The sequence below is a fragment of the Manduca sexta genome, chromosome 22 (assembly GCF_014839805.1).
Source record: "Manduca sexta isolate Smith_Timp_Sample1 chromosome 22, JHU_Msex_v1.0, whole genome shotgun sequence".
In the NCBI taxonomy this organism is placed as follows: Eukaryota; Metazoa; Arthropoda; class Insecta; order Lepidoptera; family Sphingidae; genus Manduca; species Manduca sexta.
The window spans coordinates 5,470,926-5,496,235 of record NC_051136.1 but is presented as its reverse complement, the minus strand read 5'-3'; the positions used below and the strand labels follow the sequence as shown (position 1 = coordinate 5,496,235).

Sequence of the window (25,310 nt, the reverse complement as noted above, 5' to 3'; positions counted from 1 at the left end):
TGGCGATAACTAAAAGCCAAAAATGTTAATGTTGGTAAACAACAGTTAATATCCAATATCAATAAACCCCACGTTATCTAGCCACATCATTTCAAATCAAAAAAGCGTCTCCAACAAACCAAGAGAAAGGAGTGGTTAAACGCGGCATTTGACACGAGTTGATACAAGTATAACCATCCCGCAATAATTCAACAAGCGCGTGTTATCACGTGCCAAGCACAGATATGCAAATAAGCTAAGCCATAAACTCACAATCCTGTGCAACGTCCAAATCAGAATATTATAATACTAGCTTCCATAGACAGCGTCGCTTGAGAGCACTCTGTCTATGATCGTTTCCAGGATGAAAAGTAGCATACTATACTTTAAAACTTGGTGTATAATATGTATCAAGTATTTGGCATCAACAAACCAGCTAATTCAGAAATCATACCGCAGAGTGATAACTTCAAATCAGATGCAGGTCGTTATTTAAGCTAAGGAAGAATCACTCACTAAAATAAAAATTCAAAAATGTTATCAAACACTTAGATAGACAATTTCCTATCTAGCAAATAACGACTAAAAAGTATTATCAAATAAGAAAAAAAAGAAAAGAAAAATCTGGAATTTCGATTATATCTATTGAGTAGTCTAATCAGGGCCCTTATTCTGTATGATAGTGTAAACGCGTAACGCGGCCGTGTCATGTTATCTTCGAGAATTGTGCGTGGAATGGTATTCTGTAAGCCAAATTTCTATAGTCCTAAACATGATGTGTTGTGTTACGTGCTTGTTACGCACTGTTAAAATAACGTGCGGGATAGAGAATAAGGCCCCAGCTGTTAATTTGGTTCCTTTGACAACTTGCACGTAATGAAGTTTTACAATTATAATATTAAACATTTACCAAGTTTATATTTCTTATTTAGTAAGTGACGATAGTTATAATCATATTTTCACTATAACATAATTGGATCTACTAATGCCCTGAAGGTTTTAATAGATTGTGCACACATACTAGTTATATGTGTAACAAATTGCGGATCAAATCAAACTGGCAAACAGAGAAGCCCGGAGGCTATTGAATACAACATACATGTTCTGTAACTCTCCACAACTCCTATACACGTATATTATATAAAGATTGTAATAAAAATACACTATTTATAAAAAGAAGGCTATATGAAATCGTATTCTTTGTAAACACATAATTGCGTTTAATTAAAAACCTCTGCAATACAAAATGAGCTATGATAATAATCTAATTACAACATTACTGTCGCGTGTACACTCAATTCACAATCGTGGAACGCGTCGTATCAATAACGCTTATGACATCTACTTTACTAAATTATAAATGGAGAGGCGAAGGCTCTATTTTCAATAACCATTTTCAAATAAATGGACCAAGTTGAGCATGCTTCCGAGTAATGGAATCAACGTTCTAAATTAACTTCGATTTTCTGTTACGAACAACTGTCGCTGTTGACCTTATTCAATCAAATTTAATAAATAAATAAGGATTCCAGAGAAAACCTATATATTTATATAAGTACGTATGAAATCTTTGAAATTTTGAATATGCGCGAGCATCTTGCGACGCCATATTTCTATCCGTTCTATATAAAAAATATCCTAACAAAATGTAAGCAAAAAACACATCAAGGTAATGAACGAGAAAATCTCCAATAACACAAGAGCTTTCAAGAGTGTTTTCCATAGTAACGCAAACGGTAACGAGTTAAAAGATATAGGGGCAGGATTAACAGTCAAACATTACAGCGAGTACGCGGCCGAGCTAAGTGAAACTCAATGTAGCGCCCATAAAAAGAAAACACGAAGTACAATAGCAAGTTTAGCCTGAAGTTGACAGGAACTGACTGCTAGCCGCACTGGAGGCCGAGCCACCCAGACGCAATTTTTATACTTGTTTTATATATTTGCCGATGCAATCGATTCGTCCCGACTAGGAAGATGAGTCAGAGGGTAAGTATAGACTACACGAATAATAATGATACTCACGTCAAATGCGATTATAAAATATAAATTTCCCTTTTGTTTGCACGAAAATCACAATTTCACACAATATAATAGAGATAGTATTGAACGTGGCGACCGTATGTTACCTACTGTTGCTAAAAATTCGTCACCGCGCGTTGTGGCCGTTGGAAATGGACCATTGGCGGGACGCAGCTTATATTTACTTTACAAAATTATTTTGTATATGATATCAAAATTAAAACATGCATTCATTCTCATACATTCGCTGCATTTACACAGTTCAGCAAAATCATTTTACCACACAAAATGATTATCCAAATCACTATATTCAGAGTTCAAACTTTATAAACCTGGGCAATATAGGGGCTTAGATTTAAATATTTTTTTCAGATAAAAATCTAGACCTTTGCGTAAATCTTAATATATGTGTAAAACATTCTCACATGTATTAAAACCAAAATGTAAATAGTATTGTTCAAAGGCGGGTCGACACCCTTGCGGCCCGGTGGGCGGCAAATGGACTCTTAGGCGGATGGAGACCTATAAATATAACTTGTTAACGATAATAATACACTGCTCCATTTAATTATTGCCTGATGAAATAGGGAAACCATAATGCTTTCCGCGATACACGGAAATATTTGGGTTACATTCTTTCAGTGATGTTTATTTTTCCAATAAAATAAACAAAGTAATCACCGCTTCTAGGGTGTTTTCTATAGAGTTTAATTATTAATAAAACCGAAATATTAAAGAATCACAGATAACAAATTCACAACAGAAACCATGATGAGAAATGTTTTATTATTCTTAATCCAATTCATTACATGAGTGGTCTGAATGTTGGAACGGAAACCACAACACAGCAAAACTTGCCAAACATAAAATCTTTAGTGCCTTTGACGATAAACTCTTCTTTGAACAAGAGAAATCCGAATACAACTTGTTAATTACTACTCTTACTCTAAGAATGTAATAAAAGGTTGAAACTGTTCACAAACTTGGTATTACTACCCGATCTACGAATAAAGAATTCAAGTAAACTTGCATCAGTTACTTATTCAATTAAGTATTTCTTTGATTGAAGAACTAGTCAAAATAAATATTGCTTCGCGTAGACGAGTGTAATGTTTTATTCAGAAAGTTATTATACACGCACGCAAAGACAACATAAAAACGCCTATTATACAACTTCTATCATATTCGTTCATCAATAACTAATTAAGTCACCTATAAGATTTAAGAAATTAAAATTCATACGCAATGATTTCACAACAACTCTTCATACTTCGTACATAGGCGTACAATCCACATTATAATATTCCTTCAATCAGGCTTCCATTGTGCGAACCATAAAAGCTTAGAAAACGAACATTTCCAATTTATCAAGCATCGAACATTTGGTTTTATTTACTTGTATAGATTGTATTATCATTAAGAAAAGAGACAATTTTCAAACGACAGTAACCCAGAAAATTTATTAAGAAACAAATAATCTGTAAACTAGTTATAAAAATTACTGATACACTCTAGTTTGCTTAAAGCTATTCATTTACTTCACAATGTGTATTATAGATAAATTTTAGTAGTTCTTAAATAATTTTCATACCCGGAATATTTTATTCAAATTTATTCAAAAGTAGGGAGAATGATGCCAAAAAAAAACTACCCACTAAATACTCCCCTCGTTCTAAATGCACACGTTCCTTTAGACGATGCGGCTCGCTCTAGCGCTGAAAGTACTTTTATTACAAATGCAAATTAAAATAACATCCATGAAAGTATGTCATCCTCAATTGTTTCCGTACAATAAAAACCCATCGAGCAATATGATATTTCCCTTGTGCCGAGCGCACAGCGCGCATAATATTTAAATTTTGGCAAACCTAACGCAAACATGCGGCTTTATTTCACATAAATATAATTGAACAGAGTATTCAGAACATGGAACAATACCAAACACGTAATGTGATTGAACTATCCTTTGATTCAGGATTATTTCATTATTGGAATATGATAGAGATTTGCTTGATATTGAGCTACAACAACTCTCATGAAATATACTAGCGAATTACAAACATACTAATTAAAGTTGCACAATAAACTTCGAAGCTATAACATTTATAAAATTATTTGGTAGACTTGCAAACTTGAAACTAGAGTCCTACCTGATGCTGAACTAACATTCTGTGAAAAATAACAACAAGCAAAATACAAACAAAGTAATTAAAATCGACTGAAAACTTCGGAAATATAAGAGTTTAAAGTATTTGGTAGACTGTAGAGACTCGCAAAACGGAGATTTGTTGAGACTTATTACGGCAGATTAAATTGAGACGACGGCGTTGGATCATGCTATCTCTATTCATAACAAATATATTTGCCATGTTCGAAAATATTCCCTTAATTTGAAAAATTTGCTAGGAGTTTATATTTATACCTATCATTCAAAACATGTCTACATCCCGATTATAAGTGCGTTATTTGTGTAGCGTTTGTTTGCAATAAATTAATGTACAGAACAAGTTGTTTGTATGTATATCTTAAAGATAAATATCTATATAAAAAAAAATCACACGAATATGGTCACTGTAAAACTACTACTATTATTCGGAACAAAACGGAACGTCGCTAAACTTCAGTCGCAACACGGAGGATTTAAACACGCTTCCTTGCTTAGATTTTTATTCACGTACTACTAATGTAGTTGAACAAGTACTAGGAGCACAGTATTTATCGACGGCTAAAATGTGAAAATTAAACACTATGACATAGTTTTCGGCCACGACTAACTGTGCCGTTGCTTCCTCCGTCCTCTCACGTCAGAGCAATTAGGTAATAATTGAACAGTACTATACCTATACCACTACCGCACCAAAATCACGTTACGAAGAACACGTCAACGATAGAGAAAATTGATGTCAAAGCAAAATAGATATTTTAGTTCCAACAAGCTGTTCCCTTGACTCCAGCGTGGAAGATAATACTATTAACAGGTAGCTGCCAGAAGCCGGTATTCCCATACTGGTAGATATAGGCGAAGCGAGTGAACCCATAATTCACTAACGGTATTTCCGTACCATGATGAGATAGGGGCGGCGAATCGTCAATGCGTATGGAAAATCTTATGAAAACGTCGTGTTTTATGTAACATTTTATGCAATGAAATGCATCTAGAAATGGAGTAACAAAATTTAAGGATAACAGGTTTCAAAAATAGTTTTTTTTAATACACTTCTTCATTTGAATCACAGCACTTCTGGTTCGGGCAGTTTATAAGAATATTCATAATTCACACATTTCTATACACTCTAGTTGTGTAATAAAATTGTGTATATGGTTGAGGCGATCGCTCCCAGTCTTCGTACGTGAGAAATGAGAGTTTACGACGCTAACTTGAAATGGGTAGTCATAAAACTAGCTCGCTATGAAATCAGGTTAATCTTTGAAAACGTACTAACTTCACCCTAACTTTAAAAATTCATTCGTGTTTCTGACTTAAAAAAAATACTAAAAGTAAGTTTGAAATTAATATTAATTATTTTTGTAATAATGAATGAGCCAACGCGACCGAGGCGCTGTGAATTTTAAATTAGTCTTTGTATAAGCGAATTCGCTGTGCCAGCCTGTAAACAGCTCAACAGCCTGCGTCAATGACTGCGCTGTGTTGTTATTCTGCCACAACATAATATAACATCAAATATATATCACAACTCTGTGGTTTGGTCTACTGTATTGGAAATTTTGTATGCGGGTGGGTGCGCTACACACAAACGCATCGTGTGTTGATGCCAGTAAACGTTTTAAGCCAATTAATCAACTATTATAAAAGTCAAAAGGAATATCTGGACATCATACATTAATTCGATAATGTACAAATATTATCTACAGATAGATGAATCATATCTAGGTATATAAATTTAATCCCTTTTTCAGGAAACATTTCCGATAAAACAAAATAATATCATGAGTAAATAGTATTGATAAATTAACATGGATAAAATTTTATGTTTTTAATAATTTATAAAGAAACTCGAAAGGCAACATAGTATTATAATAAAATAACTTTCAAAGAACGGCCGCAATACTATAAACCAGCGCATTCCACACATTTCGTTGTAACTTTCATTCCAACTGCATTTCGGGGCAAAGGGTCAAGTCTTAATAGGTTTATACAACACTCAAGCTCTGGACGAGGAAATCGCTGCAAACACCGACAATAGCCGACACGAGCTGAAACAATCGCTCAGCAAGATCGGAAAATCAACGTATGCAATAACAATTCACAATCCATTTCCTCGTGAACAAATTGCCGCAATATTGGTTCGACAGCAAATCCGTGCACTTATTTCACTGCAATATTGTTCCGCTGATAGGATCCGATATAAAAGTATCTCGGAATGTCCAATACTCCGGCATCGTTTTAAACTTATAATTGGTTTCATTTTCCAATCTTGCTAATAATAAAACTCATGATAACTGATCACACACACGTCTTTTATTCCCCAGAAGGAATATGTACACGCGTCACTTTCTTGCACCCACTTTTCGTCCCATGATGTGATATGTGGCGAACCTATTGCCATATCGGGCACAAATTCCAGACTCCATGTTACTGAGTAGAAAAATCTAATATCAGTGCCCGAACCGGGGTTCGAACCCAAAACCTTAGCGCGGTAGTTGTACCGTAATACAACTATACCATCAAGGTAGACAGTCTCATAACTGATGCTTTTAGGAAAATGTTAATGTTTGTGAAGATGTTTGTCAAAGTAAACTGTTGAATAGATTTATGGACAGACCAAATCCCAGATCAACGTAGTATTAACAAATTTAGGTTCTGGAAAAGCACATAGTGCTTAGTTCGTTATACCGAAGGAAAGAACATTCAAGCTGGCGAAACCTAGAACAAAAGCCAGCAAAAAAAAAATTATAGGGTCAGTGACGTCCTGAAACCACTTTAAATAACATTTATAATACAGCTTATATCAATTAACTTTTACATCGCTCGTAAATAAAATTATCATTCGTGAAAGGCAGGACAAAAAGAAAATATTTTAATGAAGCTTCCCTTATTCTTCTTTTGTACGTACTTATATTAAATTTACGCTCCAGTGATACCGTGACCTATTGTCTAGTACCTAAGGTTTCTTTTTATTCCAACGTAAAATATTTTTATTAGGGTCAACGCATATTATGGTTTATAGAATTAAGCCCATTGTTGATAACGTCTTTCAAATGCTTTTATTGCATACCAACAAAGTCGCTCCAATATTTCCATCAAGATCCCTGACCTATCTCAACACCGCCTACGTTAAATAAACAGATTTTATTCACGTGTAACATTCAAGTTGAAATCATAGTAGAAGTGCTGTGAATATTCTTCGCCGGAAGCGAGTGGCGGGCGGCGGAAGCGCGACGGAGCCTACTTTCACGCCTGTCGCGCTGATGAGGCCATTGCCGACGGCGGGACGAAATGACCTTTGCCATGCGTTCTATCTTTTCCATTTCAATTATATATGACTTTTATATTAATAATACTAGCCTTGTATATACTATTCCCCTGCTGGTACGGGTCTCTTCTATTATTGTGAGGGTTTAGGCTTTAAGTAGAACGCTGGCATAGTGCGGGTTAGCATGCTAATCCTAAATAAGAATTTTGTGGGTGTTTGAACCCTGGTTGGAACACCCACAAAATTCTTATGTAGGAATCTTAGGTATATCAAAATCTATACGAAACATCACCTATTGATCTAGCCCTTATATACTTGTGCTCAACTACGTGTGCTCCATAATGTTTTAAAAAATTCCATAAAATATTTAAAGGCACGAGAAGGAACAAGGTTTTAGTATGTTCACGCAATATAGTCCCGCGTAACGGCAAAGTAAGCACATTAACTAATGTGTGTGTTGTGTTATACTCGCCACCTGTTATATTCGGGGCTGAAATAGCGAGAAAGTTAGGACGTCATTGTATACATTTTATGTTGGCCAGATCCATTTAAAAATATTAAAGATATTTTCTACTTCATTATACACAGTAAATTTTACATTAATAAGATAAAGAATTGTTACATGCATTCAAAAAATAATTACAAAAGCTCCTCTTTTACAAATCCAGTCCTAAACCACACAATAGATATTCTAAATTAGGAGTTCAACACGGAGTCTGAGTGTTGCGACAACAGGAAACGACGCCCAATATTCGGCAATACCGGTGATATTCCATGTTCAGACTAACCTAAGAACAATACTGTGAATACACAACAGACTGCTCGATCACAGACCACGAAATATAACAGGAATAATCAATTTTATATCATTCTCTTCAAATAACTAAGAATTTTATAAATTAAATGTGCGTAGAGATATATTTCTTTTTGCACAGAACCAGAGAGTCTACTTCGAAAAACGAAATCCGTTGTTTCGGATGACGGATCGTACATTTTCTTACTACGAAGTGTTACGGATCCGATGACCGATTCGACGACGGATCCGTAATCGGATTTTGACACTTATGACATTTTTACTTTCGTCGACCGCACTATGAAAACCTTAGAACAAGAACAAGCATAGAAGGAATCTAAATTACCCTCATATACTTATCCTATTTTTTCAAATAGGCCAAAACCGTTGAAAAGAGCGAGACAAATATTATGTTGCTAAGGTCGGCTTGCGTACACTTTAAAATAACCAAATGGTTACCTTTGGTCCTCTTTATGATGCCGAATTAAAAGCAAATAAAATGTCAAATGTTCCAACTTGCCAATCCCAAACAATGTCACAAACGCGCCCACACAATTTAGTTATGTTATACTTCAGCGCGTGTTTTTCAAAAGTGGCTACATGTTTTGTAATATTTTTGTTGTTAATTTTAATAAATACACAGTGCTGTTTAAGTAAAATATAGCCCTAGGAACAAGCAATGGCCTGCGTTATTGTGGGGTGTAAATCTCATTCTTCTCGTAAAGAAAATGAAACTGAAATCATCAGCTTCCATCGGTGAGTAAACAAAAAACGGAATATATTTGCTTAAACCCTGTATATAAGTGCAAAAGTGTTATTAATTATACTTTATTATGGTGTAGTCATATTATAATCTGCTGTTGGCCATTCGATCCAGTCATTATTAAGTATTTTTCATTTTTACCAATTTACGTAGTCGTGGTTAATAGTGTTGTGCTGCATATTCTGTCGACAACATAGATGTTAGTATATTGTAGTTTACTATTTTGCATAAATTGCCTTTTACTTTCAATGTATGGTGGTGTAGTGGTAAAAGCCACTTGGAAACCGTGCGCGAAGGCTGGGGTCGAGGAAACTATCTGATTTTCATAGTGTGTTTCATACAATGTGTTTCATTGCAGATTCCCCACAGATGATGCTGTGAGGCAAAAATGGATCGTTTCCATAGCTCGTCCCAATTAGCATTGGAAAAAACAGCACCGTGTTTGCTCTAAGCATTTCGACAAAGTTTTATTAACATTGAAATAAGTTATCAAACATATGTGACATGAATGATACCGGTGTGTTTTAATTTTACTGTCCCATTTTAGTAGCTTTTGTCAAATCACACCTCTTGGGTATCTTTTAATCCCTAAGAACAGAAGGCGTACTGGCTTTCTCCTAGACGAAATTCCGGCCGATTTCTTGTTTGTTACTTACAGCGGTTTCCATTCCTTTCGAAATTTCTAACATTTTCTTAATTTAATAATTTAAATGCTAAACCATTTTTGTGTGAATGATATTGGTATGTTGTAGTGATGTTTTGGTTCTTGAATACCAAATCAGGGTTTTGATATCTTTTTTTTAGCCTCTATCTAAAATAGCAATTTGCAACGGTTTGTAGTTGACTGACCGAAAAGTGTTTATTTTAGCAGGTCTGTGAATTTACCATAGCCGATAGACAAAGCATCTATCGATATCGATAAGATGTCAGAAGGTATCGCAACACAATTAAATTTCTTGCTGTCTAAGACAGAGTACGCTCAAATGTCATAGTGTTACTTCTATGCTTGTCATTGTTCTGAGATGAAAACACATTTGACATAAAATACTTCGTTTCTGCGTTCGGATCTTAGCGTCAATTTTACGAAAGCTCTAATCCTTTCGTTTGATTTTCGTTTGGTACTTCAGAGGTTTTAAAATTGCTCAATAACTCCTGTGTGAAGGATTGTTGCGATAGGAAAGTGCTGGGCGAAGTTGGAAGCGTCTCTAACTGCGTAAAACCTTCGTAACATGGAATTTGTAAGAACTTATAGGACTTTGCCACCCCTTTTTGAAACCATCTGCGAGGATATAGTTCCACTAATTCCTCCAAAGAACATATACGGGGAATTGATACTACCACTAAGGTAAGCTACAGAAGAAATGTTACTTTCTACCTTTCTCAAGAACCTAGCTGGTATTAGTATATGTAGTATTCTTAACGTCTAAATGATCTTGTTTTTGTTTTTTGATGCATTGTACTAAAATGTATATAATATTTGTCAATTTCATATTTTGACTGCGCTACATTTTTATTCCAGGAGTTGTTAAGGAGCTCTGGAACTAAGTATAGATGGGTCCATGGCCCAGCAAACAGTCTCTGAGTGCCTCAGGCAAGTGTCTGAGTCAGCCTCATATATTGACTAAATTTATAAAATTTCCACAAAACCGACAAGAAAGGACTCTTATTAAACAACAGTGAGTTAATAGATATTAATCATTCTTAGAAAGTACCTAAGTGTCATCCACATAGCATTAGCCTTTAATTTAAAATAAATTTAAACACTCTATTTACTTAGGTTAAACAAGCCATTAATAATTTCTAATTTTTTCATAAATATGTAATTCCAGGCATATGTGGGTGCATTGACTGCACCCATATAACCCTTAGAAAACTTATGAATTTTATGCCATCCTTTGTAGAAAGTGCCTATGACTTTGAATTTATTAGACTTTAAACATAATATGTTTTCTTGTTTCAGAATCAAATAATTAAACAACTACTAACTCGCTAGAGCAGCCATAACCAACACTGCATCACGCATGGAAGATTAACTACCAAATATATGTTATCGGAAAATAAAACATTAATAAACAATCATTTTTGTATTCGTTTTTTTAATTTTTTATTCATTTCTTTTAACTCTTTCAGAATCCCCTCCAGTACTTCTTTTTTTTTCAGTTCAGTCAATGCGAAGGACCCGATTAGAGGTCCGCCTGTGTCGCTGGGCGCACTTGTCGTCGTACTCTCCTTGAAACTGTTAGGTGGAATCATAAGAAAAATGTTAATTGTTTATTGTAAACATCCTAACACATGGTATATAAATATCCCATATATTTCTACTGGGATGAAAAATAATAAAATTATCAGAAAGATTCAATAAATTTTACCGTAAAAACCATTGTGTATATCGATGGACAAAACTAATGATTTCTTTAATAGATCAAACCAAGGAATTTACTTGTTATTACACAATAACTGCCTTTGCAATTGAAAAGATATTTGTTTAAAGCGAATAAATAACATCTTATTAATAAACTTACCAATACAATAAATAAATTTTACTTGTAAATTTCAATTCCAATTTGTTGTGATTTTCGCCAGTCAACTTGTCAATGTCCATCAATTGTCAAAAATTATAATATTCCACAGATTAAAACACAATGCAATAAGACCGTAGATTGCACAATCAGCAAAGATATTTGTTATTTTGTATCTAATAAATATTTAGAGTTATGAAATAATAGTTATATTACAGAAAACCTAATTAGACATCCAATTTATATGTTTTTTTTCACAAGAATATTATAATAGGTAAAAATTTACGGTTTTTGAAGATATACATCTCTAATCCGACACAATATTTTCATTCGAACGTTTGTTTATGGTTCCGAAAGGAACTATGACGGATCCGAAGTAATTTGGTGGTACGGTTAAATCCGAACTTCGTCGTTTCTTCGTTTCGGAACGACGTTTCGGTGTTCGTTTTTCGAAGTAGATCTTCTGGACGCACGGCCGAGCCACGCAACAAAAGAGTTTCCACAATGTAAACGTAACAAAAACGAGATAGGTATGCGAGATTAAAATATTAGAAGCCTGCGGAATGCGTTTCTTAATTAAGTTCTTACAACTTTCTTTACGTACTTGGCACGCAATTGATTTAAGAGAAGCACGCGGCGAGCCAAATTATGCTCCTTTCAATAATACCGAGCTATACTTTGAAAGTAAGAGCATAACTGATTCTTATTGGTGTATATAGTCATAATAATATATAGATTTAACGTAAGCATAATTATATTTTTTTTTTAAATCATGATTCCTTGCGTAATCTAAGCCCGTCTCATCTGCATTTAGCTTACCACCGTTCTGCCGTCCAACAAACAAGGTTACAGCAAAAATGCATTGTCCTTGAAGCGGTGTAAAGGTAGAAATATTTATATATAAGTTTGCCTTTACGCCGCCGGTTATAGTCCCACTACATCCTTAAAAACAATTAAAGTTTTTATGTAATTTCACACTATGTTAGTTGTTGGGGCATTAACAGCCTAACTTCCCTTTTTACGGAACGCAGATTAGCCACAGGACGTCACACGTATGTAGTAAAAGAGTAGTTTGATGGCTGTTTTTTTGTAGAGCCACTCCAGCGGCTAATTTAAATGGACTCTAAAACTTCACGTAGAGGAAATCGAAGGCCTTTGGTCAGCAGAGTCGAAATAAGTAGGAAAAAAGATGACGACATTTTTTAACAGATCAATTTATAAATATTTCGTTTACGATGCATTTTTTATACGTGCAAAGAAAAGTTATACATTCAACCATCAACTGAACATTCAGAAATGTGAACGATTTAGATAGACTATCCAACTATACCACAGGATCGGATTCCAGTTTAACAATTTACACAAAACACAACATTCCCGATCGGGATCGATAGAGTATGCGCTACCGTATGTAGAATTATGAAATTAATGTCCAATAACACGATACTGCTACTAGTTGCAATGAACGAAGCGCTAGTTTGAGGCAAAGCGCGAGAGGCGCGGAGGCCATGAGAAATTCTAATTAACGCTAATGGAACGCGCATTCACCTGGAACTAGTCGGCACCGCTGCCAGGAGCCATCCGCCTTATAAAATTAATTTTATGCACATAAGTGTCGTAAAAAAATCAATTAATGCGATCGGCCATGGGTTGTGATTAGAGATGTTATGTATGACTGAAGTATTGATGTTATCGCGTACATGCGATTTTAAATAAATGCTAATCCTGTTATATTTAATAGAACTCATTATTAAACCGGTCAAGTAAGTGGGATACAACCTAATTTTCATATAGAAGTAAATTAGCTGCATGTTTACAGCTCTCGTCTGAGGTTATTATTTTTCATTTGAAATGCAAATGTACACACATAGCTGGCGAGCAGTGTTTAATAAATGTTAAAACTAAATACATTTTATGCTACGGCAGAGGTAGAGGTGTATACGTTGTGGCTGTATTCAGCGAGGTTAGTTACCCCGACTGAGGTAGGCAGCCGACGATGAATGGCTAAGTGGTGCACACTGCACATGGGATCCATTGAGGCAGAGCGCTCAATGCTGGTCAGTAAACAAGGCCCCTACAACACATACGTGTCACCTGGTACCCTAGTGCGCACCCGTGCTTGCGAACAAATTAAAACGGCTCCACCGTTCACTGTGTATCCCATGTCGATAGACGAGATGTACTTTAAAATAAAACCGCACGATGGAAACACTGCGTAGGCTTCCATTATTTCGTTCCGGCTTTACATTACAAAAAAAATCTCTCTGTTTTGCGAGTGAAAAGGAGACTGCGCTGAGTTTTTCATTACACCATAGCACCGTACCACGGCACATTCAATGAGTCGAAAAGTCACTTGGCTTATAATACGTAACCTATATATTCAAACCCGTCTCAATGATGACAGGGATCCACACTGTGCACAATGGGCATTGTGTGTGCGCAGAGGTGAATTTAGATTGACTTTATCAACTACCACCTCGTTACGGATCCGATTGACGTGTTCAAACAGCATAATCAAAAGGGAAATCGTGTAAATGGACACTAAATTAACTTTATTAAGTGAACTTTGTAAAATACAGTGGAAACCGGTTATAACCACTCCGGTTATAGCGACGCATCGGTTGTAACGACTAAATAGTAACGTCCCTTTAAATAAATACATATAAAAATAGTATCGTTCATAACGACTATCGGATATAGCGCCCAGATCCGGTGGTCGCTTCAATGTCGCTATAACCGGTTTTCACTGTATATGGAAAACCGTAGTTAAAGAATACTAACTAGGTACTCATTATTACGTACCACAACTACATAGTACATTTTGCAGGATTTGTCAGCCGTATGGTCGTTTCGGGACGCAGATTTGTGGTTGTTGGGTGGTTTGAAATTCTAAGTTAATACCTCTAAAAGTCGCGCTCGCATGGATTTAAATGTGTCGTTAGTCTGACTCTGAAAGCATCATTATAGTCCAAATTTACAACTGGAAAACACTATAAAGTAGCTACAATTCTAGCATTTGGCTAATTTATAAACGTTTAAATAGACTGAAAGATTAATTAAGCAGCTTTATACCTACATTATGATTTGGTGTACATAATATTGATCATCTTAATACATAGGGTGTTTGTAAATATGGCGCACTTACCAATTATACTTAGTACCATTGGGTATGACGTATAACGGGAAAATGAATTACCATACGAATTTTACGGACGGCGAATAAATGAAATCCTATTAATTGAACCGGTGGTCGACTTCAGTTGTCAACTTCCACTTGAACGGCCTTGCCTTGTAGACAGGTAGCCAAGTTTATACCGTGAACCGGCACTGCGTCACCGTTTCAGATATGCTTTGAATATTCATCGTTTTAGTGCCACCGAGCAAATACCGTGCGAGATTTTCATCCGAGCCATGTTTGGTTAGGATCGAAATATTTAATCTGCAAATGGCTGTTTGCTCGTTGACGCTTTAAGTGTGTGCGTTTGAAACGTTCTTAGATGGGGTGAGGAACAACTAGAGGACAAATACCTACACTTAGGTGCGCTTGTTAGATACGAATTCACGTCAACAAGTAATTGTAGCAAGGGTGTGCAATTAGTTCCCTTCCGTGTACAACTTTTCAAAGGCTTTCACGAATGATGGAGTTTAAAACGTGGTTCGCCTTGCCAGAGCGTGCGTGAACACCTGAGTCCTCAACGTTACGTAATATTTCACAGGTAAATCAATTAGAATTGTAGAGCCAGATATATGTCGATTATTTACGACATGGACATACATGCAAACTGAGCGGACGATATTATACAAGGGATATTAGTATCAAATCATTTAATATTTGCAGACATTTATAAATTCGTTTAAATTAAAAATACTAATAGGTAAGTGAAATATATCAAAATGAGCAATTAAAAAGCAAGTGTTTATTAAGCGCTAAATATGTTAAACTCACAAACATATACTTATTCATTTGTTTTAAACAAGAGGAAACAAATAATTTACCTCCAAGAACAAGATTTCTTTTATCTCATTACATGACGAATAAAATTGTCACAAAGAGAACTCCATTCGCGGCTCGTAAACATCGGGATATACCTTTCGTACTAACTAGGTTATTGGAAGTCAGTTCACTGAGCTTCCTTTGACCTCGTTCTATATTATATTTTTTTGTTCAAGTACTTGTACAGTCTTAAACAATGTTAACTAAAAAGTTTTATTAGAAGTTCCATACATCATTTTAAAACTTATAACCAAAATACTGAATGCTAATGAAACCAATTAATCATTTGCTTCCACCTGCCATTATTCTATTTCTCTAAAATGTCGTAAATACTTTTTGCTCAGATTTTACGGGTTGCCTTCTGCCTAACATAAATATGGGTTTAGTGTATGCAGCCTGAAAAGAGGCAAAATCTGTATTCTGATCATTATCTACGTGATATTTTTAATACCTGAATTTAGTCCCAACAGCAATAAAATGAAATAAAATAAATATACTCACGAGTGCAACTGAGTTGTTGTTCTGCTGCAGCCACCTCAGGATGGCGCTGGCTGTGGTGAAGTCTGGTCGCGGCGGTGGCGGGACCGCATGCTGCAAGGACGAGGCCAGCTGCTGCGCGAGCTCCAGGGCGCGGGCGCGCGCGGCTCGCCCGGGCCCGCTCGTCGTCGTACCACCAGTGCCCGCGCCGCCAGCCTCTGTACAAAATATATTGTCTTTTTGAAAGCATCCTTTACCCTAAACTAGAAATTCCGCGTCATGATAGCAGATTTGATAATTTCGGTAATTTTAGCATCAACATCCTGAAAGTGGGTACCACGCAATTCTGGGGTTGGCACGGCCTACATACCCGCCTCGATTCCTCTGACTGATGCCGATATTAAAGGTTTCCCCGTAATAGAAAAAAATATAGTTAAAATGCTGCGTAAAATACGTAAGTTCGCTGAAGGAAATATAATCTAAACTTCTTCGCCTATTTTAAGAAAAAACTAAATATCTCGTAATATGAGACAAACATCGAATATTAGTAACGTGCTCAGACATCTAATTAGTAGAGTGTTTAATAGTTCAATATTTTCAAACCACCCACGACTTCACTAAACTGTTACATTCATTTAGGAATAAAAAGGAGCGTCGGCGATAACGCTAAGAGCTCTCCGACGCACGGAAGGACTTGAAGACTTTACTCTTCTAACATCCTCGATCACTATTCGGAGACTAGAAATGCCTCTACTATGATAAAACCATATGTTGTTTTTACAGATGTTCCAAGGCGGTTATACTATTGAAAACTCCTCGTATAATATTGATTGAATCGATAAGTTTTCGATCATCAACATTTTATGTGAAGAGAAAAATACAAGTCCCTAGTTTTATCAGTATCATAAATTTAATGCGCATTAAGAAGTTGTTGCAATCCAAAATCAGCTCTTTGAGGGAAAACATTTAAATGTTAAAGAAAATTCAAAATATAAAAAAATGTAATTTAAGTAACACTAAAAACAGAATCCAGAAAGTATGACATTTGAAATTACTTACATAAACTACATAGCATACTATCTATATCAATTTATTAGGCTAGAGTATATTCTTAAAAGCATTGTATTAGAAAAAATACTCAATTAGTTGTTAAACAGGCTACAAAATTTATATTGTGTTATACTGTAAACAAAGTAATAAATGCCCAGAAGCCCGTTTGTGTAGTGTCGGCGCTTACTAGCCATCGATCCTTTTTCATAACAGTGACATCTACTTAGGTAAGTGTGTTGTTAACTATGTTAAAGTAGACAGAATCTATAGTTTCCCGTTCCTATTCGCGCAGAGTTGACAAAGTCTCTTCTAGTGCCCGTGTATTCTCACTAGTTCACACACTCTCAATATGCACACTATAAAACACTATTTCGCGTGTAAGCGCGTACATTAACGTAGCACGATTTTTACCGCGCGATGAAACGAATTGCAAAGCAGAATTTTTGAAATGAAAAAGAAATGTACTGCACCACTTCAGTTCAACGACTAAACAGAGGCACAGAAACAACACTTAATCTATAATTAATGACGGCGATATCAATACACAAGTCTTGATTTACGGAAACAACTACTGTTATTCAATCTTCCGAGACGCTCCGGTTGACATTATTTTACGCAGTAACATAATAAGTAAATCGAAGGATGTAATAAACATATTATAATGAAAAGTTATAAAATTCGTCGTTCATTAAGTAGTATGTAGGCAGAAGGCAGCGGTATGACACAAATCTCTTCGAAATTACTCCACTCGCGCAAATTGCGCGGGGACCGAGTGAATTGCATCCGCCTAGGAACAATGACGCTTTTGCTACGAGCACAAAAAAATCTTCATCATTTTACCCTTCGTTATTCTACCACGTAGTAATATCTTCGAGCTATATCACAATTGCATACAATATCAACTCTTTTGAAATTTTGAACAATGAATCGCAGAAAATATTTAAATGTGTTAACTCATAAAAACGAACGTCTTAAGAAGCTCTATGCTCATGAGATTATTTATATTCTGTATATTTTTCATTTTAGACAAGTCACCTCTCTAGTTTAGAATATAAACGACAATGTGGAACACAAAGCAGAATTCCTTTTGTGTATTGTATGGATATAATAAAATATCAGTATAAATATGTACATAAATAGAGCGCACATACGTGGTGGTATCTGGGAGTCCGTAGTGTCGCCGCCTCCGAAAAGTCGGTGGGTGCAAATGTCCAAAAGCCACCAACGGGTGACATGTTCGGGAAGGTGCCAACATCCCGGCATGGCCGCTACGTTGGCACACCGACGTACAAGACCATTACAATATGTTCACGATTGTTAACATCATTTGCTGATGTAACTTGTGCATTATTTAAGCAATCAATTTACTGTCAACGGTAAAACAAAACATTATTCTAGCCTACACAAATCTTCATGCGCGGTTTTGGATACATGAAATATTTAACCTAGGATAATGTAACCAAGAGTCTTAGATCTAAAGCGACAGAAAATATTCCTAATTTATGTCATAACTAATACACAAGCTCCTAGTTGAAATTAAATTCCTATAAGCTTGTTACCTACATCACAATTTCTCCGATTGTCATGTAGATAACGGAATGTCCACGGGAATAATGTCAGCTGGAAATTATCCCCATTGTAGCTGAGGGATTCCCGTACACAGTAGGGTGAGTGACAGGGGTCAGGCATGCGAGAGTGATGAGAATAGAGTGAAAAGTAGAGAACCTGTTGAGCCCACAACACGTACGGACATCGGTATGTAGCTAGATAGACGCTACACAACCGGAATGGTAATTACGAAACTTTTCTCTCTCCTTGCTCGTGCAAAAATAAATGAAACTTGTCAAACCGAGGGCCTGGCGGTTCCCGGCCGGCCGTTTGTTAGGAAAGTCCGAGCTACTTTGCCGGGATTATTAATGCGACCAGCAGCATTTTTCAAAATGAAGGTTCAGGTAAAGTTCCGATAAGTTTTATAGCCGTGCTCGGTACAGTTTAAGCTAATGTTTTACGAGTTTCTAAATTCTAAGCAACGAGCATACCTACAACCGTAAGGATCGTTCATAGCGAAATTAAAATGTATATACATAAATGAACATGTTTATTGAAATCCGGACATTGAGATAGATAATAAAACGTTGAACAGAAAACACCCGTAACAAATATTTGGAGAATGAAAATGCCCGACGATAAGAGATAGAGAAAAATTTAATCTTGACGCGACCCAACTGAGATTAAATTCCGTTGTTCATTATATTAGATAAATATAACAACATCACATTTTCAGCGAATTTCACGTAGTCAAGGATCTTTTATATAATAATTAATATGAATTTTGTACTTCTCTTCTAATTTAAATGTCTCGGCCTTTTAATTTTTTAACCTATTTATGCTACCTATTATAATATCAAGTGTGTTGTATTCTTTGTGAATTTAACGTTCGCTTTAACGGTGAAGGAAAACGTTGTGGGGAAACCTGCATACCTTAGAAGTTCCCTAACAGAATTTTGAGGGTATGTGAAGTTTACCAATCCGCACTAGGTCAGCGTCGTGAACTAAGGCCTAATCTCTCTCAGTATTAGAGGGGGCCCGTGCCCAACAGTGGGACAGTATGATACAGGCTAATATTAATATTACAATATTATATGCTACCTAAATTTATCATCAGCACAATTCTTACTAAATGTCATAAAATATACTATGGAGTAAAACTATTTTCTGTCTAGAAAAAAATGCTTTCAATGGTAATGGTAAAACTAATAGTATCACAGTATTTATGAACGTGCTTATCAATGACCATTTCGCTTAAATGATCACAATTTCGCACACATGTTTTACCCAACCGCGGATGTGAAGAAAATGGTTTAATTCATCCTAAATTAAATCAATTACCATCCCTGTTGACCTATTCAAAACACATTCCACAGTTTAGGAATTTGAGTATGATCGGCGGGTGATAGACCGCAGTCTATTTAGCGATAACTATCTTAAGATGCCGATGTTTTATAGGAAATTCACAAAATAGACACAAAAGAAGGTATTTTTGTATTAAATAATCCTTCTTAGTGCTCACTGTTTGTGAAAATGTTTCTGTATTGTTTTTTTTAGGATAGCGCTTTGCTATTTGTATTAAGTTTGTTAGATAGATCAAGTCCTGGATAAAAAAATAGGTTACTTGCTACCACGAAAAAGTGCACGGTGGGCTTTTAAAATTTAAATCGAGAAAGAAATTACACGCGGCCATAAAAGCAAACAAACACTAATTTCTAATAAGCAATGGTGAGACTCTTCTAAGACTCTACCGATTCATTATGTGTGATTTTAATCTGGATTCTTCTTTAACTAAAAAATTAAAAAAAACGCAAACTTATAACAATATTATGATAAACACATAAATATTTTTACGTATGCTTTTCGAGTTCCGTGTTTTATTAGGAAAATTTGAAGTTTATAGAACGACTGTTGCCTATCATACGTATATCTTTGTCTTCTGCCAGAGCCTGCTCCGTTTGAAGACGTAAAATACATACTTGAATTTACCATTAAAAGCCTATAGTGCTGAAAAAATATGATTTCTTTTGTACCAAAACGTTACCAGTAAATATGTAACAATAACAACCTAACAAGTACCATCCGGTGATTTACAATCTTGAAAAGCATGAATTACTTCATGGCTTTAGTAAAGAAATAAATACCTTAGCGAAGTTTATACATGTATTAATTGTTTTAAGTGATTCGGTATTTTGATTAATTTTACGAACCACGCCTGTTTTTGTCTGTCTGTCTGCGTCTAGTCTTTTAAATTCTATACTTACTTAAATGTGCACAGATTTTTTTTTATAATTTATTATTTCTTTAAGTATTGAAATAAAAATCGGATTTACTGCATGATAACAGGGGGTCCTCCCGTGACCATTAAAGCTACAAAGTATTCGAAACGTCGGGAGAAAATAATAATATAGATAAGGGCGTTATAATCCGAAAATTAGTTTTTTTTTTTCAATATTTTACATTCGCGTAAACACAAGAAATAATTATTTCTTTAAGTGTTATAGTTAACGTTTGTTCATTCCTATAAAGCAGCTTCCGTTTCGTTGTGATAGAACTTCACTGATATAAACCATTAATTTAAAGTTCCGAGTAGAGTTGTATAAGACAAACTTATATCTTCCATTAATATCATACGCGAGCGCAAGCCCATTAAAGTTTACTCAAACATTATGACAGGTAGGTAAAGCAGATATATTTAATTCTAACATAATATACAAATAGATACGGATTCCTATCCTGGTATGATAATAGGTCGGATTAAAACATAGCATAATATGCTAATCATTAACAGAACGACTTCTAAAGATTTAATTCCCATCTAAGGTCTGTAGAAAGTTTCATAAATAAAAGCTGAATAATAAAATTATGATACAGATAATCTAAAAGCCGTAATTTCCTCCTTCTAAAATAAAACTTCTTTAAAATTCCGTTTAACTGGAATCTAAATTGGAACTCATCAAATAGTCAAAAACAGTGACAAATATGAATGTATAAAGCGAGCCAATTATTTTTTTGGTTGGCCGTTCATCCCTTTATTCGCGAACAAATCCATCAGCACGTACAAAATTCGACACAATATTTTACCGTTGGAAAAAATATTGTTTCGGGAGTATTTGTAGAGCTCGTTTCATGATTACTGTAGTCACGTTTCATCCCTGTCTGTAAGGCAGGCCATCTAATGAAATATTCTACGCATTTGCATAACGTACAAACTACTCAACAAACTTTGACGATTCACGCTGCCTACAAAGTGGTCATGCGTTAGTAGTAGTAGTTCGAGTATAATAAACGTAGCAGAAATGAGTGGTAAGAGACTCAGGCTTCCGCTTGACATTGTAACATTTCTTAACAATAGAGTATGTAACCTCTTCAGCCGATATTTATGTGTATTTGAAAAGTGTCTTTCCTATACACATAGTTAGTGCTGATGTTAGATAATGTTGGGTGAAACACGTGCAAATCGTAAATGAAAAAATTAATGAAACTGTACAACACTATACAAATTGCAAATGATAACAAAAATAAATATATGACGGTTTCATTGCATACACCGAAATTATCTTTGTTGTACGTGATAAGGGATTCGTACGTCGGTGCGCGACGTGTTTACTGTGGAGCGATATTCGCGATAGTCGCGGAGACAAATTGACGCGTGCGCATTGGGCACAGGGACGGCGACGCGTCCGGACGGGGAGCGCGCGACGGCGGACTGGCGCCACGCCACCCCCTGTTCAACAGTTTTACGCCCTCTCTGCCAAACACCCCTTATAGCCAAGCAGGAGCGTCTACCCGCGCGACCCTTCAGCTACGATGTCGTTTACAACTCCCGAGTTTTATAATGTCCTGTTTTATAATCATGCTTCCTCATTTCCCTTAAGGTGGTAGCTCAAGGTCCATTTTCATACATTTTGTTTCGGCTTTAATCTGGGTAACTAAACAAGTATTGGCAAGTAAAGAATTTAAATTCACGTCTAGTTAGTGATTAGTTCTCGCAGTTGAAAGAAAAATGTAAAAATAATTAATAATCATGGATATTTCTGCCTTTAAAATTTCGTCATATTAAATTTTAAAGGCCGAAATATCCATGATTATTAATTATTTTACATTTTTCTTCAACTGCGAGAACTAATCACTAACTAGACGTGAATTTAAATTCTTTACTTGCCAATACTTGTTTAGTTACCCAGATTAAAGCCGAAACAAAATGTATGAAAATGGACCTTGAGCTCCCACCTTAAATGGAAACCTGTAATACTTTTTAATTAAAGGACTACAATGAGGTTAAAATGGGATATATGGACGTTTTATAATACATAATGCTATTTGAGACAGAAATTTATAAAAATCCAAAGACTACCCAACCAAACTGCCATTATTTTTATCTTGCAAACATTGTATTATGACGTGTTAGCTAACCAAGCCCTGATCTGTTACCTAGGCAATAAATTAATCAGTTGCATGCATGGTAAGTTAGTTAACTTTCCTGTCCACATTCATTGAAGGTTCATTCAACTATAAATGGCAGTCAACACCTCATTAGTCTATAAACTCAGGCTGTGAAATATAAATGACATTAGGTTCGACTCAGGCTGAGCAAATTTACCTGATATGGCAAGAGTCTTCAGTAGTCAGTGACAATTATTGCTATTAAGCTCTACAATTTGTTATTGCAATAACTCTACCTCTACCTTTGCTTGAAATAATAATTCTTTAATTAATAATCTGTGTGTAGGTATTATATACATACATTATGTGAAATAAGGTTACATATTATGTCACTTTGCTTTAAAATCTTCCTATGCAACAAGATTGTAATAAATTTTAAACTAGCACAAGAAATAAAAATTCTAGATAAAAATAACTTATTACACCCATTAATTTCTTTCTGGACATGAGTCGGAGTCATATACAATGCAATTATATAAAACAAAAAAGAGAAACTTATGATTATGAGACAGTGATATGGCACTTTTAATTAACTTCCAGTTGTAACTGTAAACAGTTGTACTTTGAACTGTTGATATTCAAACTATTTCTTGTTTTCATGACAATTCCTATAGTATAAGCCATTACAGAACACCCATATCGCTGCTTACCCCTTCGTGAATAAACACATGAAGTGTAATTTTATTTCATAACAGAAAAATTTCCCTAAAAACGTCAAGAAAAATGGGAAGATTACATTCATCTAAACCAAGTTCTTAGAAACTTATTAATTATGCTTTAACATTAACAATAATTGCATAAATTAACACCATAACAAATGCGGCTATGAATTATAAATTTTATGCTTGAAATTCCACTATAAGAGGTGCCATGTTATGATGAACATAGACAATAATAAAAGTTACAAATCAATTTTCAAACTTTAACAAGATATAAATTTTTTTTTTATATGCAGCCTGGCAAATATGTATTTCAAACACTATTATCAAGACATTATGGCGAGCTTGTAAGGAACTAAAAGCATATTTGTAGGATACTTATACAGTATCATAATTTATTTAGTCCTAAACACATACTTCTTGTCCATATAGAATACATCATTCAATACAATTCAACTTAAATCAATATTGGCAGTAGCACAAAAATACTTTTCTTTATACTAAAACTATGTTTCTCCAATGTCAAGAATAAGTTTATAACAGACAAAAACTTTTAAAAAGTGCATTATGCAGAAATGTAAAGTGTCATACATAAATCTACTATTTTAGATAATATTGAACCTATAAAATTTTATAGATTGTTAGACATATAAATAAGGAAATGCAGACCCCAATAACCAACGAAGCATGAAGTTATCAAAGTGAATGTAAATTATTACGGGCGTGGTATTACTTCATAGTGTTGATGAATATAATTAATATACCAATAAAGCTTACCGGCTATAATGCCATCCATTTGTAGTAAAGCGGCTTCCAATAACTTTGCGGGATCCGAGTCGGACGAAGTTGGGTTGTTATCGCCATCAACCTCAGTTGTTTTTCCCATCACACCTTAATAAAACTTACTCGTAAATATAACAAAAATAGCTGCAAAATATTTTCCAACTCTGCATTAAATGGAAAATTAAAGTAATTTTGTAAGTAAGAAAGTTAACTTTTTGTCAACAAAACTTTGACAATATCATGGCTGACGTTTTGTACCTTATAGAAATTGACAAGCGTGAGGCAAAGATTGCACATTAAACAGCCTAGTAGCTCACTTGTAGAAAAATATTTTCTTTGAAATAAAATATTATAATATGAGACTGCAAATCAGAGAAACAAAAATTTTAAGATGTAAACAAGTTATATTTTATATTTATCATTTTATCGTTATCGTCAAGTACTTCACAATTGGAAAAAATAACTTATAAGCCTAATTTAGTTGATACTAAAAGTATTACTCTGCAATAAGCTCCCACTTCGCTTTCACTCAAATCACGGCGTATAAATAGCTAAAACGGTACATAGTAATTATATCATAATTTTTCAATGTACTTACTGTAATCTGTGCATTTTCTTTTCTATGTATAATGTATATAATATATATTATGCTCTGCTTTACATAGTTATTTCCATATAAGTATATTATAATTCTCTTTGTATTAGAATCTGTTCGAATCTATTATAACTTGTGGTCGAATTTCAACCGCCGAATTCAATATACTTGTAATATATTATTTATAGATATTTTATTTTTCTGTACTTACTCCTCTATATGTACTTTAATCATGCCGAATCTCATA

At 34.9% G+C, this 25,310-nt stretch overlaps 1 protein-coding gene across 1 annotated transcript in view; it reads right to left on the bottom strand.

Annotated features, from left to right (window-relative positions):
• The window catches only part of LOC115443925 (liprin-beta-2), a 45,028-nt gene extending 20,312 nt beyond the window's left edge, over positions 1-24,716 (bottom strand). Inside the window, exons 1-2 of the mRNA XM_037441341.1 lie at positions 24,463-24,716; positions 16,007-16,200 (exon numbers count right to left, since the gene is read on the bottom strand). Of these exons, the coding sequence (XP_037297238.1) occupies positions 16,007-16,200; positions 24,463-24,571 (303 nt within the window). The 5' untranslated portion in view covers positions 24,572-24,716. The remainder of the gene's footprint in view (positions 1-16,006; positions 16,201-24,462) is intronic.
• Positions 24,717-25,310: the final 594 nt, after the last annotated feature.